Source organism: Lepisosteus platostomus, chromosome 10 (genome assembly GCF_059453375.1).
Source record: "Lepisosteus platostomus isolate fLepPlt1 chromosome 10, fLepPlt1.hap1, whole genome shotgun sequence".
NCBI classification, from domain to species: Eukaryota; Metazoa; Chordata; class Actinopteri; order Semionotiformes; family Lepisosteidae; genus Lepisosteus; species Lepisosteus platostomus.
In genome coordinates, this window is record NC_142620.1 from 54063687 (window position 1) to 54079424 (window position 15738).

General features: G+C 46.5%; 1 protein-coding gene across 18 annotated transcripts in view; it reads left to right on the plus strand.

Annotated features, from left to right (window-relative positions):
• dlg3 (discs, large homolog 3 (Drosophila)) overlaps positions 1 to 15738 on the plus strand; it is an 81672-nt gene that overhangs the window by 33370 nt on the left and 32564 nt on the right. Inside the window, exon 1 of one of the 18 annotated variants that reach the window (XM_088597289.1) lies at positions 7401 to 7511. The exons of the other annotated variants lie outside the window; for them this stretch is intronic. Within the exon in view, the coding sequence (XP_088453415.1) occupies positions 7413 to 7511 (99 nt within the window). The 5' untranslated portion in view covers positions 7401 to 7412. Of the gene's footprint in view, positions 1 to 7400; positions 7512 to 15738 lie in introns of those variants that run through there. 18 annotated transcript variants of the gene reach the window in all.

The following is a 15738-nucleotide window of genomic DNA, read 5'->3' on the forward strand; positions in this document are numbered from 1 at the left end:
TAAAGATCTGCATTAAGGAGAGAGAAACGGTTTCTCGCAATTCATGAACAGTTTGTATACATTTGCTTTGTTTTAGAAAACTAAACTTGTAAACGATACGTGGGTGTCGTACTGGAGTGTGGCTAATACACAAATAATCAAGGCACTCGATTTAAATCCCTAAAGAAATACAATAGCTGCATTATTTGAAACCAGTTCTCTGTGCTGTCGTGCTACTATGCACTTCTGCTGGCATTTGTAGGCTTGCAATAACAATGCCCACGAGTATATTTAACAGCACCCAGTGGAACACCTACTGCCTTTAAATTCACATACTGTACATCTGAATGTGCAAAGCTGATGCGCAGTGATCCCAAGACCCTGGGAGTCCACTCGTTTCAGAGGCTCTGTGGGTGCTGTCAACAGCGCTTGTGTCTAGTTATTGTGGCCGTAATTTTAGAAAGCCACTTACTGTGCGTACTGGAGTGATTTAACCGAGTGCTGTTCATCTGGGCTCAGTGCTTTTGCAGGAGGGCTGCCCATAGCTGTGCTGTGCACTTGTGTGACATGTAAAAACTCCCTCAGGAAGACTTCCAGGACCTCTTGCCAGGAGCTTGAGAATCCGTATCTCTGTGGCGACTCTGGACTGAAACTTCAAAAGCTGCATGCAAACGTAAACCTCTTTTTAATTCTGTAAAAGTCCAGCCATCGGTTAGTGCAGAAAGGCAGAACGAAGTCATTCTTTTGTTTCAGTACGACGGAGATGTGGTCAATTTGCTGGCACCAGTTTGGAGAGAGGTCAGATTTGTGAGGAGAGTGAAAGCCAAACGTCTCTCAAATCCGTGACCATTTCCTGTGGCCTGTTTGTGCGACTCCTTTTCAGTCACCTGCATGTGCATAATGTAACTCTCCTTTAAATGGGCCATCTGTGTTTGTGGCAGGCTTGTTATTGTGTATTGTGTGTCTGCCCTGGCCATAACACAGCTAGAAAACCATTTTCTCCCCCCCATCATTGCCTGGGGATTTGCGGATGTGTTCTGTAGATATAGCGCCGAGGAAAGAGGAGCACTTTTCTTCCAGATGCAATGGTATGGAAGTGGAAATAGCCTCTGCCGCTACACGTTAAATTTAATGCAAGGCTGTTGTTGCAATGCAGACAAAGAAGCAGTGTCTTATCAGGATCAGCAGTGCATTAAGGACACCCTCTAAGACTGATCCCATTACCAACAATACAGGTGAAAAAATGATGAGGAATTGACCAAAAAACATCTACAAAAAATAAGCCCACTTTTCACATCCAGTAGCTTTCATCATGTCTTCAGGTCACTAATGTTATTTTGACCAATGTTAGTAGTAATCTGTCTCAGTCAATGGCTGCAGAGAGCAACCTCATTCTGAACGTGACTCACTGTGTCATGCGTTTGCTTCAGAAGATGTCGCGTGCTCTAAGCTCGGTCTTCGTGCCCCTCTGTCTCTTGCATGCTCTCTCCATTTTACTGTCTGCCAACAGGCGAGCATGCTGGGGCAGGGGCTGATGCTTTTTCCATGTGCCACCCTGTCCGAGCAAATTAAAATGAATAAATACTATGAATCACGCGGATGATCCCAGTCAATGAACTCCTGAGTTCATTATCAGTCATTATCGCCCAGTAGAGACGCTGTGCCCACTGAGCTGCCTGCACTAAAGCTGTCACTGTGACGGATTTCACACACCCTGGCAGCCAAGCTAGACATTATGGGAGAGAAAGGCAACCCAGTAGCACCTCCTGACACACACACATACTCCTAAAACAGAATTCCCTCACATTTCAGAACGGAAAGAAGAATTTGCTTGGTGTGGTGGCCTTTCATGTTTAGCTATTTGACCTACTTATCTGCATTGCTACCTAAGAGCTACAGTCCTCTGTGTCAAAAGGACATCACTTAGAATAGCACAAGAGTCCAGTTGTCCTTGTTCATTGCATCAGGCGTGTTATGTTGTGCTTTTAAACCACCTCTCAATGTCCTTTTATGAGTGGAAACAGCGACACGTCTTTGAGACATGCATGCTCATCTGTTCCTGCTCTTGGATGAGACAGAACGGCCCTGTGGGAATTTAGGAAAATGGACAAGCATTTATGAAAGTTAATACTGTCCCCTTGTAGTGTTGGTAGGCTCTCCTAGTAATGGTACACATGACTATCTTTGAAAAGGCATTTCAAAGCTGGTTTATCATAATTCATGAATTTGTATTTTAGGTTAGTTTGGAATGAAGCTATCAATAACAGATTCACTTTCTCTTGGTTACAATGGGTTAAGATGCACTTATTGTTTTTTTTATCACCAAATTGGGTTAGAAATACTCTTCCTGCTCACTTGCTTCCTCTTGCTCCCCCAATTTGTGCTAGTTTCTGTCAGCATGACAGTTTATTTGTCTAAACAGGCTATTACAGTATATCACTGGCACTAAGTGAATATATTAAGCGAGCGCACGGTTTTCGCTGTCTGATGCTCATGTTCGGCGTCTCATTGGAAGCACATGGCTTTTCCACTGGAGAGTTCATGTTGAAAAATTAAGAGGCTCATTCATAAACCAGCCTCGTCACTAAAACAAACAAACAAGCAAACGGCCCAGAACCGCAGTACACATCGGAACACTGCCCCAGAAGTGCAACCTACAAATCACAGCAGATCACAGGGAAGCGAATTGCCAGCGTTGTCCCGCAGCACTGTGTCAGGATTTCAGAGAGCAGGCTGAAATAAAACGGTAAGCTCATGGCATAGACACCGCATGAAAGGGGAGCGTGGTTTGTAGGCATCTACCCCATGCATGAAGATGAGGCTCTGCATGAAATCCGTGTTTTTTCCTTCTCTTTTTGCTTTTTTCCCCTATCTAAAAACAATGCAGCACAGGCCAGACCAAGCTGGTTTCTGCTATCTGAGTAGCATGCTGAGGGTAAGAAACCTTAGAATCATTTGGACAAATCTTTTCCAAGCTGCAATGCCATGCTGACTCAATGCAGCTTGACCCTGATATCTTAATACCCTCAAGCTCAGCTTCATGAGCTTAATACCGATCCAGATGTGCAGAAGACCCAAAGCAGATTTGTGCTTATAAACTTTTCACGATGCAAATAAATACTTAGCATTGCTCACTAAAAGCAAAGTGAAATCTTGGAAATAGTTCATGTGTAGTACATAGTTAAAGAGCAGATGTGCAACTTTAGGACCAGTGTTGGAACGCAGGGGATGGGTTTGGGTTTCTGTACAAAGTGGATCCAGATCCGCAATACAAGGAGATCTGCAGCCAATGAAACCTTTTGCTCTCCCAAAATTCATTTCCACAAATTACTGAAAATGAAACGCATTTCAGTTCTTTTTTAACTCCTTACCAACAAATGAATTTCAGTTTCAAGGTCTGCTGGGGATGGGAGTAAAAATGGAAATCGGTTATAATCCAGTCCAGTTATAAACAGGGGTGTCTTTTGCACCTCGACTTGTCCCTTGAATCTGTTTCGACTATAGAGGAATGCAAGCAGACCACAGCCCCAGTGGAGGAATTTTCAACTCCTTTAACCATCACTTGGTTCTCAGTGCGGCTGGTGGAAATTTAACACCGGCGAAGTTATGTGTAAAAGGGATCTGGGTGTCTATATATAATGTTCTGTGTCTTCATCAGGACAATGTTAAAATTAAATTAAAAAGTAAACTGAAAGCTTGGGTGCCGAGGAAAGTGTGGAATTTAAATCCAGGGAAGTTTTGATTGAGCCCTCCAATGCACTAGTAAAAATGCATCATTAACAGTGTTCACTGTTAGTTCCCACACTACAGCAAAGAGTGTATCCTTAGCAAGATAAAAGTTTTTAAAAGTTTTTCCTGGGCTCAGGGGACACTCACAAATGATTGAGGGAGATGAATCTCTTCATTTGGATCAGAGATTTGATCCAAGTATTCAAAGTCCTTAGGGGTATAAAGGGGTGTAGATAGGTTCAACCTTAAAACCCTATGGGGAATTCAGGACAGAGAATAGGAAACCGTTCTTTACTCGAAGAGCAGTGGGTGTCTGGAACAGGATTTCCCACCCAGATAGTCGAGTCACAGACTCGGAGGAACTTTTACAAAACGGCTGGGTAATATTTTAGATTCACTCAGCTACTAAACTGTCACATGAGCAAGACTGGCTGAATGGCCTCTCATTTGCAGGCATCTCTTGTGTTCTCACATAAGTCAACACACTAGAACTTCAGTGCTGGTTACCTGCAGCTGTTGTAGATTCATAAAAGGATGGATGGATGATCTGCAGGGTTTGTGTTGCAGCGCTGGCAGCTCCAACCTGGCTGTGAAAATGGCTTCGGCTACATGGGTGGTAGCTTGTTCCATACTCCTACAACCCTTTGTGTAAGGGAAAATCCAGTTGATCAGTCCCGAACAAGCCTTCTGAAAGGTTTCAGTGGTACGCTATGGTAAAAGCATAGTAAAGTGAATTACACTCTACATTTCTAAAGTAAATCTTTTGCACATGCAATGCAGTTGCATCCAAGTGACACAGGCTTACAGGTGTCATAGTCTTCAGACCATCAAATGCGTCTGGGTCCCTACAAGCAGACTGAGAATTTCATACTGCCCTAGAGAGTCTAGAGATGAACAAATGGTTTGACTTCTGTCTTGTTCAGCAATATGAGTTAGTAAATTTTAGCAATCTGCTTCAGTTTTCCTAAGATTGTAGCGTTACAGTGTAGGTCCTCGCTTGTCAAATTTGAGAACATGGCATTGGCGCTGTCTTCCCACAATTACACGATGCCTGAGGCTTGGATTTGTTTTTGCCCTGTTTCCTGCGGTGCCTTTCTATCTAACTGTGACACGCGTAAACAGAATGAGCACTGTTAAGGTGTTACCTGCACTTAAATAGCAGGCTGCCACTACTTTGGAGTCTTTACATCCAGAAATATGTCCAGCAGGAATCTCCTGCCCTGCGCCACCTGGGTTTGGGAATCAGCATTTTTCAGAAACCTGAAGCAATTTCATTGTGATCTGTTCAGCAGGTGATGTGTTAAATTAAGTTAAAAAGGATCCTTTGGGGCAAAGTTCCATTCAGGCTTCAAGCATTCTGTTAATTAGGGTTAGGGTAACTCTAACTTAGTGGTTCACCATCTTTAGAAACAAATGACCTATAGCACTATTTTATAGGTGAGCTCTCATGTAAACATGTTTATTTCTCACTCATAGACGCTTTGCTGTGCATGTGCTTTTACAGGGAGACATTTAATTTCAGAGGGTGTTTGTGGAAGGTCAGGTGAAGTGAATTTGGCAAATTAGTTGAACATTTCCCTGTCTCCCTCTGTGCTTTCACATGCTTTTAGCCCCACTACCATGAGCAGTTGGGTCAGCAGGCGTATTACACAGCACAGCAGATCCTTATCAGAAAGCTCATGACAGAATAGGGGCTTCTGTGGATTTGCATTTCCATTAAAATTCCAGTGATATAATCGGCACAATCCACATTACGTATGGTCAGAAACCCTTCATCTGAAGACTTCAGCCCGTGATGTGCGTTTCGTCGTGTAGACTGGAACCAAAAGGAATCTTGACTTGCCAGGCTTTTAATCATGCAATAGCATCCATCTCTCTCAATGACGTTTGAAAACGTACCGAATGCATCTGACTGCCCATTTGGCCCGATGATAACCTTGCTCACCAAGTATTCCATTACAGTTATAGACTGGAGTGGTGCCAGGTCTTTGCTTCTTAGATTTGGCTAATGTTCTCAATAGATAAAAAGCTGTCGCTGATATTGTAATTCATATCCTCAGATCGCTATTGAAATTGCACTGGGATCTTGATTTGTCTTCTCTTCATCTTGAAAAAATAAACTCGTTGTGCTTTGCAAACAAGATTAAATGAGAAGGAGTCTCCTGATCTAACTTTTATCTTTAAGCTCGCACTGTTGCACATGCACTGTGGGGGATGTTTTGAATTTCTCCTTGTGAAATGGCTATAGCTGAAAGTTCAGTGGGGGCCAGTTGTTTCAGAGGTAAAGGATGATTGCACACAATGCAATTCAGATCAACTTTGTTTCTTTTTAATATTGGAGAGGCACAAGGTGTACATGAGAAAGCAAATATCTGGGCCTGTAGTGTGTGTGAGGGGGGTCTATCTGCCTGCCTTTCAATGCCAATTGTAAGAGTGGTGTGAACATTAAAACACTGGCTTTCAAAATGGCTCTGGCAATAAATACATCACCATATGGATGAATTTATTCCTCAATGTATTCATCATTTTACAGAAAAAGTAGTACCACTATACTTCTTTTGTAAAAAAAATGCCCTAGTTACTGTATTTCTTAATTACTTCGAACACCTACACATCGTACTAGCCAAGCAGCGCATGCTGTACAGAATGAATGGAGGAGTGTGGGTGTTCTCCAGTCTCTGAGACATCAGTCAAGACTGCAGCGAGACGCAGCTTTTCTTTCTCTGGAGGAATCAACAAGTATAGAGGTTTTTCTACATCGTATTGGGAAGCTCGTGGCAGTTTAATGGTAAATCAGTGCATATTGGGGACTTTTAATTGTGGCCCTTAAGCTGCACAGTTTCCTTAACATTCCTTTAATTTGTCTGAACATATTTTTGGATAAAGGATTCAGCTGACACTTTCATCCAAAGACACCTACATTTGCACTTCTCTATACATTTAGATTCTTTATGTGTGTTTATCTGGAGCAATTCAGGTTAAATAGGTTTCTCAAGAATACCACAGCAGTGTCTCACCTGGGATTTGAATCCTCAACCCTGCAGTTACAAGCACATAGCCCTAGACCCTGCTCCCCCCTCTTCTGCGCATCAGTTTTCAAAGAGGGTGCAGTGATTGTAGCACAGGATAGAAAGTCTATTTTTTTTTCGTTCCTGTTTTATTTCTTTGTAAACCTTGAGACATCTTAGGGCAAGGCTCCTTCTGCAGCATGAGCTACCATTGGGAAGACGGTCCAGCAGTACTGTCTCAGGCTGTTAATGTGGAAGACACCCCAGGAGTGGCTCAGGGACTCGGAAGGTGTCCCACTCCTTAGGATAGGTTTCCCCTGTTGGCTGAATATGTGACTGCTGTCGCTGACTGAACTGATTGCTATCAAACAGGCTCAGTATGCTTTATGTAGAGCACTTCCAGATGATTATATCTGTTATCTGTTAATATCTGTTGGATAGCGGCAGGGTTCCATGCTTGAATTAGTTACTTTGACTGATCGTGATTTATTGGGGGCACCAAAATAATTAGTTTTGGCCAGATTAATAAGTACATATAGTGAATATCTTTTGTATGCCTCTGTGTGTACAGAATTTCTTCACCATCACAGGTCATTAAATGGCCCTGAAATAGCTGTCTTGTTGACTGCGGAGGGTGAGAGGCAGTTGTGGACTGGCTGACAAACCCACACATGATGGCTGGCTGCCGGGCAGAGTATGATGGAGCGCCTGTTTCCAAGGTTTCTTCATGCCTGGCCAGGATTCAGATCCAGGACTCTCCAGATCGCAGTCCTCTCAAGTCAGGAATGCTTGGAGGTGAATACCGATGCTGTGCATAGCGTCTAATCTAGCTTCCTCTGCTGTTTTCCATGCCTGGCTGAGATCACCTGAGCTGAGCTCTGCGACCCCGTCTCGGCAGCCCGATGGTACATTTGCTTTTCTGTGGATACAAAGTGGATCAGATAAGCTTGTGAGGGAAGTAAAGGGCCCTGTGTGGGTGGAGAAGGAAAGCAGTGAATAAGGCAAGAGAGAAAGGGGTGGGAGAGGGTAAGCTGCATTTCTTCACAAATATACAAATTCAACTTAAAGGGAGGATCTAAATGTACTGTTTAGAGCTGGCATCCAAAATGCCGGCATTCTTTAATTTCTCTGCCTCTTGCAATTTGAAAAAACAGAGCGGAGAGCTGAGTGTTCTGCACAGCTTAGCAACCAGGGTTGGCAACACGCACTAGACAGTACAATCAGAGCAGAAAACCTACAGCGTAATTCAGCTGATTCTTTTAAATGGTAGCTAGATACGTTTGCAAAAAAAAAAAGAAAGATTCCATAAGACTGCTATGAAGCCCCCAGGGATTAAGGAATAGTAAAGTGAAGGGTCCTGGCGCTATTGTGCACTGCCTGATTTCTCCACCCCCTCCCTCTCCAGTGTATCTCTCTGCCCCATGACAGCATCCTGCTCTGCCCATTCTGTTCAATTCCATACTAAACCAACGGGCACCTACAGCCCAGCAACCTCCCTCTAACCTATCCATGATTAGACGGGATTGAAATAATGAAGTCCAAATGCAGTCGTTCACATAATCCAGGCCCGATTTGATGAAACGGAGTAGGGCAGATTAAATTATTAACCCGGATCGTGCCGGGTTATCCCAGATGCAGTAATCCTTGGGCCCCAGGCAAGATCCGAACGGAGCTGCCGTGAGGTCAGGAAGAGGACCCGAGTCGAGGATAAAGCCTGTCTTCCGGGCGCTGCCTCACGTTAAGTGTGATGGTCAAAGACTTGATCCATGTCAATGATCCATTGACAGTACATTGATCATTTAATACATGTTTTAATAAACCTTTATTCATACAATTCCACGTCAAGTGTGACCGGCACTCAGGACTGTGTACTGGGACAATGGGATCCGAAGAACCGATCTGAGAGATGAAGGTGATCCTGAGTCGAAATGACCATCGGCCCCTCAGTACGGCCTTGAGATGGGTTTGGCGCTGAGGGTGGGATCCCTAGTGTAGCTCTCTGAGAGAGCTGTGCCAGGCGGGGATGAAGGATGAGCAGCAGGTGTTTGACCTTTTCCGCTTCCCGCCTCGAGGCTTTGATGCCGGCATCTTTCCGGGAATCGCTGGCGGGCAGAGCCAGAGGCTCCGGGATCGAGGCAGCCAACGTCCCCGTCTCCTCTCCTGCGGCCCCTGCGCCGCGTGCCGGGAAGAGATGTGCTGTATGGCGTGCCGTAATATATACCTTATTGATCGAACTGCAGCGCGGGGTGTTGGGATACAGAGCCGGGGACTGGCAGAGGGCAGCCAGATCAGAGGGGAGGCTCCTGAGTTACAGGGCACACCCATTCCTCCACTACGCCCTCCAGTGGCATGAGAAAGCCACCTTGAGACTGAATCTCCGTCGTGCACCTGCAATGTGTCTTTAATTCCTCTTTGAGTTGGATTCTTGTGGCGTGTGCTACCATGTCAGTACTCGATCTGCCTTACAGCTGTGCTGTATGTTTCTTCTGTATATGTGACAGGTGTGTCTCAGCAGAATGTGTGTGTCAAATCTTGCGGAGTTAAGAGATGCGCTAGAGTTTGAGTCCTCATTCAGTACCGTAAACACAGTGAAATGTACTCTTTTGACCGCCAAAATGGTAAAAAGAGATTCAGGCTATATAATTGCTTCCTTTATTGCGTGTAGCCATGCTGGGTAATGTGGGCTCTACAGCTCTGGAGCAACGCAGCCACTCCAGCGCCTGAGCAGATAAGAGTTACAAAATGAGGAATGATAGGAAAGGGGGGGATTTCATGTCTGTATTTCAGGCTATGCCTGTCCCTGGGCTCCCTGACTTGGGTTAAGTGCTCTGTTGCAGGCAGAGAGTCCTTCAGCACCTGAGCCGTAGTGAGAGCACTGGTGGGTGTGGCCTGGTGTTTGCTGTGCTGGTTTTATGTTTCTGATCAGGGTGCTAAGACACACCCTCTGCAACAGGGGAGCTGCCTGGAACTCAGAATGGTTTCCCAGACCTTTAAACAGGACTCACAGTGACCAACGGGCCACATCTTACTCAGCGCCACACTGCATCAGCGCTGGAAGAGAAGTTTTCAGAGTGGTGATCTCTGCTTAGTGGTGCTGTAAGCGCTGAGGTCCCTCTGTAGGTGGGGCTGACTGCGTCAGACCCGCTCGCAATTAGCAGCCCATGTTGTCTCATATTGATGAAGCAGTCGTTGGGTGATTAATGAGGACTATTTAAAGACGTGCTGTGAAAGTCGCTGTGCTGTCTTCTCTGTCCGTGCTGATTGCTGGTGGCAGTGCCTCGGAGGGGAGGAGGGCGAGGGCGGCGACGCCTGTTGTGTTTGTGTGTGTGTGTTGGGGTGGCGGCTGCTTTTTCAAGCAAGGCGTGCTAAAATTTTCACTCCGTTAACACTGAGGCTGCCAGTCGTGTCCAGGGCGCTAGCACTGGGAAGGACCTGAGTGTCCGAGAGGGCTGTGGGCAGCAGGAGGTGACACTGGAGCTGTCCCGGAGGTGTGTTTGGGAATGGGAACGGCTGAGGATTAATCCCTAGGGCTGGCATTAGAGAACAGTGCGTGGGCTTCAACTAGGGCCCAGGGTCCAGGTGAAAATGAGTAGAAAGTGCTCAGGAGAGTGTAAAGTCTCTCCAAAACCTTTGCGGTGGCTTACCGTGGCAAAGACATGGTAAAGCACAGAGAGCTATTGCAAATAGACAAGTTGCATGCAAAGCCAGTGTAGAGCTGTAGAGTGAAAAGGCCTGTAAAGAGCTCGCGCTGTGCTCAGGGTGCAGCGGGCAGAGCTCAGCAGCGCTGCACAGGATCCAGGCAGGGAGGTGTGAGGCACAATGTAGGCGACGCATGCTCTCAGATGATCGAGGCAAACACTGCGCACAGAGTGGGAAGAGGTTTGCGGAGCCCAGACAGAAATGAGGGGGGACGAGGGCTCACTCACATCTTGGGACTCTCGCCAGAGGATCTGTCGCTATGGGAACACGTCGATTATTTAAGAATTAAGAAAGGAGGCTGGCCTGGGGACGGGAATCTTGTGGCTCGGTGTTTGTCCCGCTTCTGCGGGAGCTTTTGTCCGTTTCAAATCCCAGGGGCCGGGATTGGAAGTGGTGTCCGAGCAGGAAGGCCAGCGAGGCCATGCTGTTGGTGCTGATGAATCCCCTTTCTGCCAACGAGGTGACGAGGGCGGCAGAGCTCTAATTAATTCACTCAGCCGCGGCTGTTTTCGAGCAGGGCTGCCTGTTTGCTAAGTAAAATGTTTTTAATCTCTTGGAGGGGCAGCCATTTCTGCGGCGTGGAGCGCTGCGCAGGAGCAGTCCTGATCGCTTTACAAAGCGGAGCGATGCCTCGGATAAAACGATCTCGGAGAAAATAAGGGCTGCGTACGCCTCGTGGCGTGATAGGATGCCATTTGTTTTGTCAGTGCTGCTATTTCCCAGATCTTGATCGAAATGTAACACTTCGAGTACCCACGTCAGTGAGACATTAGTTACATGTCGGCTGTAAAAATAAGTGTGATTGGCGTTGTCTTGAGGCCTTGTGTCGTACCCGGAGCGTGATTGCGCTCTCAGGCACAGTTGTGACTTCCAAGTGCTGGCTGCGTCTGTGATCAGATAGCTGAGGAGGGCCCACTGGACAGGCCGGTCTCAGTGCGCTGCGAGGGGCCTGAGGCCGGGGCAGGTGCAGGTAGCCGTCTGAGAGCCCCACCTGGCACCCGCTCTGGGGCCCTGCACCGTGAGCCCGGGGCTCGGGGTTCGAGCCGGGACAGGGCCCCGTGCAGCTGGAGGGGAAGTAGTGAACAGCTGGCCGGGAACGCGGCACTTAATGATTAGGGTTCGAATTTAAGAGGAAATTAACGGATTTGGGATAATCTGATCCAGATTTAGTTAATTCCATCCCGTGCCCGTTCCTCGGAGCCTGCTGCCACTGCCGGGGAGCGATTTATTTCCTGTGTCTCTCCCTCTCCCTCTCCCTCGGTCCCTGCGTCGCCGGACCCCGCAGATCTTGAAACCCCTTCTTTTTTCATCTTGAGGGATGAAGTTATGCAGTTCGCTGCCGTGTCACATGTGAGCCGTCCCCCTGGCAGGTCAGGCCCTCTCTGAGATACGCCCAGCCCTGCCGCTGCTCCCTGTGAGGCCCTGACACTTCCTCTGCGCAGCTGCCTGGCTGTCCCCACCACTGGGGTCGGAGGACACTGGTGTGTTTGTCAGCTGCTGGCTGTCGGTTGGAATCTAGCATGGAAGGCTTATGAGACTCGTGGCCTTTGCACGAGCTCGACAAACATGAAATGGACATCTCCCTGAAACTCTCTTGCAGAATCCTGTTGTTTAAAGGGACCGAGATGATACAAGTATAATCTTATTCCTGTACCTTTCTGTCCCCCTCCTGTCTCCTCTGTCCCCCACTCTTGTCTCCGTCTTGGCCCCTGGCCCAGCCATCGTTCTGCCAGCTGAGGTGCTTAAGTGCCGCCACTGGGAGGAATGGTCCCAAATGATCACAGACCAATGAAAGATTTTGACTTGTCTCCTAAGCGCACAGAATAGCATTGCTTGTTTTAGTAGAGGCTGAAATAGTTTTCCACCTGCCATCTTGGCCTTTAAGGATTAAACATTCGAGCACAGGGGCTATATTTCTTTCTGGGTAAAACTAAAGCATTTCCGATTACGTGCTGTGGAAAGGCATCTAGTATAGTAGTAAATTCTTGCAGGGCATAACTCTTTCGATTCAGGGCAGCATTTTACAAGAGTGTCTTTTATTTCCTTCTGTTCAATTTGCAGTTGATTTATGATCTGCTAATTATGGGTAGTAGGAAGGGCTATATATTAAGTGGCTGATATATTTTTGGGAGAAGGCTACCATCGTGTTATTCTAGAGGAGTGTATTTTTTGTTGTTTCCCAGCACATGGATTGTGTGCCCCAGAGCATAAACAGATCAGGCAACTGCTGCTCAGATTAATGATGATCTGTGTAATGACCGGGTCTCGCACAATGTTGTTTCCTCTTTTTTACTGACGCTGGCAAGGGAAAGCAGCCCCAAAATGCGGGATTCTGGAAGGAAGCAGCAGTTTGTGACTTGAAAGTGGAACAGGCGGGCAGGAATAAAGTCCTCCAGGAGGCCGTGCCCCTGCAGGGTGACCCAGAGGCTGCACGTCAGGGTGAGATTCTGCAGGGATGATCGCCCTGTGGCAGATCACCATGGCAACGCCGCATGGCAGTCCTGGCTTTATCCCATAATAACCTCATGCATGCCCCGAGCTGTTACTGTGCTTGCTTTGGCAGTATTCCCCAAACCATGCTGTTTGTGCTTTCCTGCACTTTGCTGTGTGCCTACCTTAGCAGGCCGGAGTGCTTACAGGTTCTGGAGCTGACCAGGAAAGGCTTTGCACTGTCCACCATTGTCCTTCCTCCAGAGGTCCCAGCTGCATGGCTGCCTTGCAAACAGCACAGCCTCTTGCAGATAGAAGGCTTGGCCTCAGGAGACTGCGAACGCTGACCTGGTTCAGGACAGCAGGGGGAACCTGGTGGGCAGTGAGTCTGGCTGTGCGTGCGGGCCAGGGCTGTCCTGCCGTGCGGCGTAGGTCAGAAGGGATTGACCTCGCAGTTAGAGTCAGGCTTGTTTTCTTCCGGTTCTGTGAGCGCTGTTTTGAAGAGATCGGGATTTTGGGAGCAGGAGCATCTTCCGAAGTCCCCCCGCCCTCCGAGTGTGGCTGTCCGCCAGGAACCGTTTGTCAGGCTGGAACACAGGAAGCTGTGCAGACTGATGCGACAGCGAGCTGCCCACACTGATGCTCAGGGAGCCCTTGTGGGCACGGAGCACACTACACTCCACTGCAGCTCACTGAAGCAGAAGCGCGTGGCTGTTTTTAGAGCTGCACGCGATGCTGGCAGACTTAAGTATATTTTGAATGAACCCAGGACCCCAGCACTGATCCTGTCTCACTCGCATTTAGTTTTCTCTTTTCAAGAAGAACCACAAGAAGTTGAGAGAAAAACTGACCAAGAATTCATTTAACGCGTGTCTCACCAGGCCAAGAAACAAGCAGTTTTCTTCCCTGTGATGTGCATCCAACACCATCTACCACTGGATGTTTGACAGTTGAAAGAGTAATATGCAGGAATGTAATGTGTCTTTTCAGTTATCCGAACTGGGATGTCTTTAGTTCTAATCTTAAAATACACCTCATGTAAAAACATTGTGTTATGTTTGTGCAGACACTAATGAAAAATATCCTAAACTTTTTCACTTAGAGACGGGGATACCAGTTGTCCTGCCTGTATGTTCTCTATTAGATCGGAAAAAGTGCCCTTGTCCTGTCCTAACAGCAGAAGAAAGCTGACAGGGTTTATGAAACACAGCACTGGATCTGTGTGAGCTCAAGTCACAATGAAAAACTAGAGCGCTCAGGCACTGGGATAAAAAGAACAGAGTGCAATTCAGCGTTATGGAAATTAAACACAAGAAAGGTTACAAACGAGAGGAGGTTTAGCTAACTGATGTGAGAATCTCCTCCAGCTCTTTCTTGAAAGAAGCCAGGTGATCGGCTTCAACCCAATGTCTGCGTAGCTTGTTCCACACTCCCACAACCCTTTACGTCAAGAACTACCTCTTGTACACATATTTAAGTGCGTTTCCACATAGTTTCCACTAGTCTATTATGTTTTTCACCAGTAATACTAAAGAAGTTCACTGGGTTGACTTTGTTCATTCCTTTGATGATTTTTAATACTTGGATCCAAAATACTCCTGAAACAATGCAAAGCTTACAACAGCACTAAATTATTCAATGTATCACTGAAATTAAATATCTTATTTACATTTCTTGATGTGTTAGGTACTGTAACTAATCGATAGTCTTTTAATTTTGAAAGGAGGAAATTCATTAGCTAATTGATCGTCCTTCTTTTGTGTCATTTCTTTCATGTCTTTATTTGGTGATCAATATGAAAATGTTATTAGACGAAGTGAGAATTTACAGGAGTACAGTCGATGAACCTTGAATTCCTGATCATAGAGACTCGTAGATTTGTAGAATATCACACAAATATATGTCGGGCAATGTCTGTCATCCTCAGTGTAAATGGCGAAAACGTTGTTTTTTATGATCTCTGTTCATCAAAGAACTTCGTCTCTTCACTTTAAGTAATATTTCTCAAAGACCAGAAACAGACATGAAAGCAAGAGAACTTGCATGTATTGTGCAATGCATAATACATGGAGAGGGGGCTATCAGTTGAGTCTATCGCCTGCGACTGTCACAGGAGTTTTAATTTCTTGAGATGTCGTGATGCTTGTAATGAAATGGAGAGGCTGCTGTGATTAGAATTCTATAGATTTTATGACGGAGCAAAGAAACAGAGCAGACTTTGGAAATCTTGGATCAAACAGCCTAATCTTTGGAGACGCCAAGGAGAGCCTGACATGTTCTTGATACTATCTCAACAGATCCCTCCAGAGTTTTTACTGTTTTTTTCCCCCAACTGATGCAACTTAGTTCCATTCAACGTGCAACACTGTGTGTGCCTGTTGTTGACATGCCGTAGAAATTCTGTTGCACAGCACAGTTTAACAAAGTCTACATTTTTACTCTGACAGTGCCATGTTAATCTAAAGCATTGAAGAAAGAAAAGACATTTCGGACAAGCAAATCAAGCAGTGATGATATACTGTATGCCTGCTACATTTGCATTCACTTGCCAACACAAAAGCTGATTTCATCTCAAGATGACAGCCTTCCAACTTGAGTGCACTTGCTTGTGACCTGCCCTGATTTTCTCTTCCCTTTTTTCTCTAAAACACATTAGAAATAAGGGTGCACAGGCATCTCTAGGCTTCAAAAGGTCGCAACAGAGCATTTCTTTTCAGAAATGCTTTCCCCCTCTCTGTGCATTAAGGGCTGCAGCTCAGTGCAGCGCCCTGGGCCGCGCTCCCTGCCGAGACGCTGCTGTCTCCCACATGAGGCGAAGGCAGCCAGCGAGGCAGGTGCTGAGCTCGGGCATGTGTCGGCCCTGGAGCGTGTGAAAAGTGTCCTGAGGGCCGGC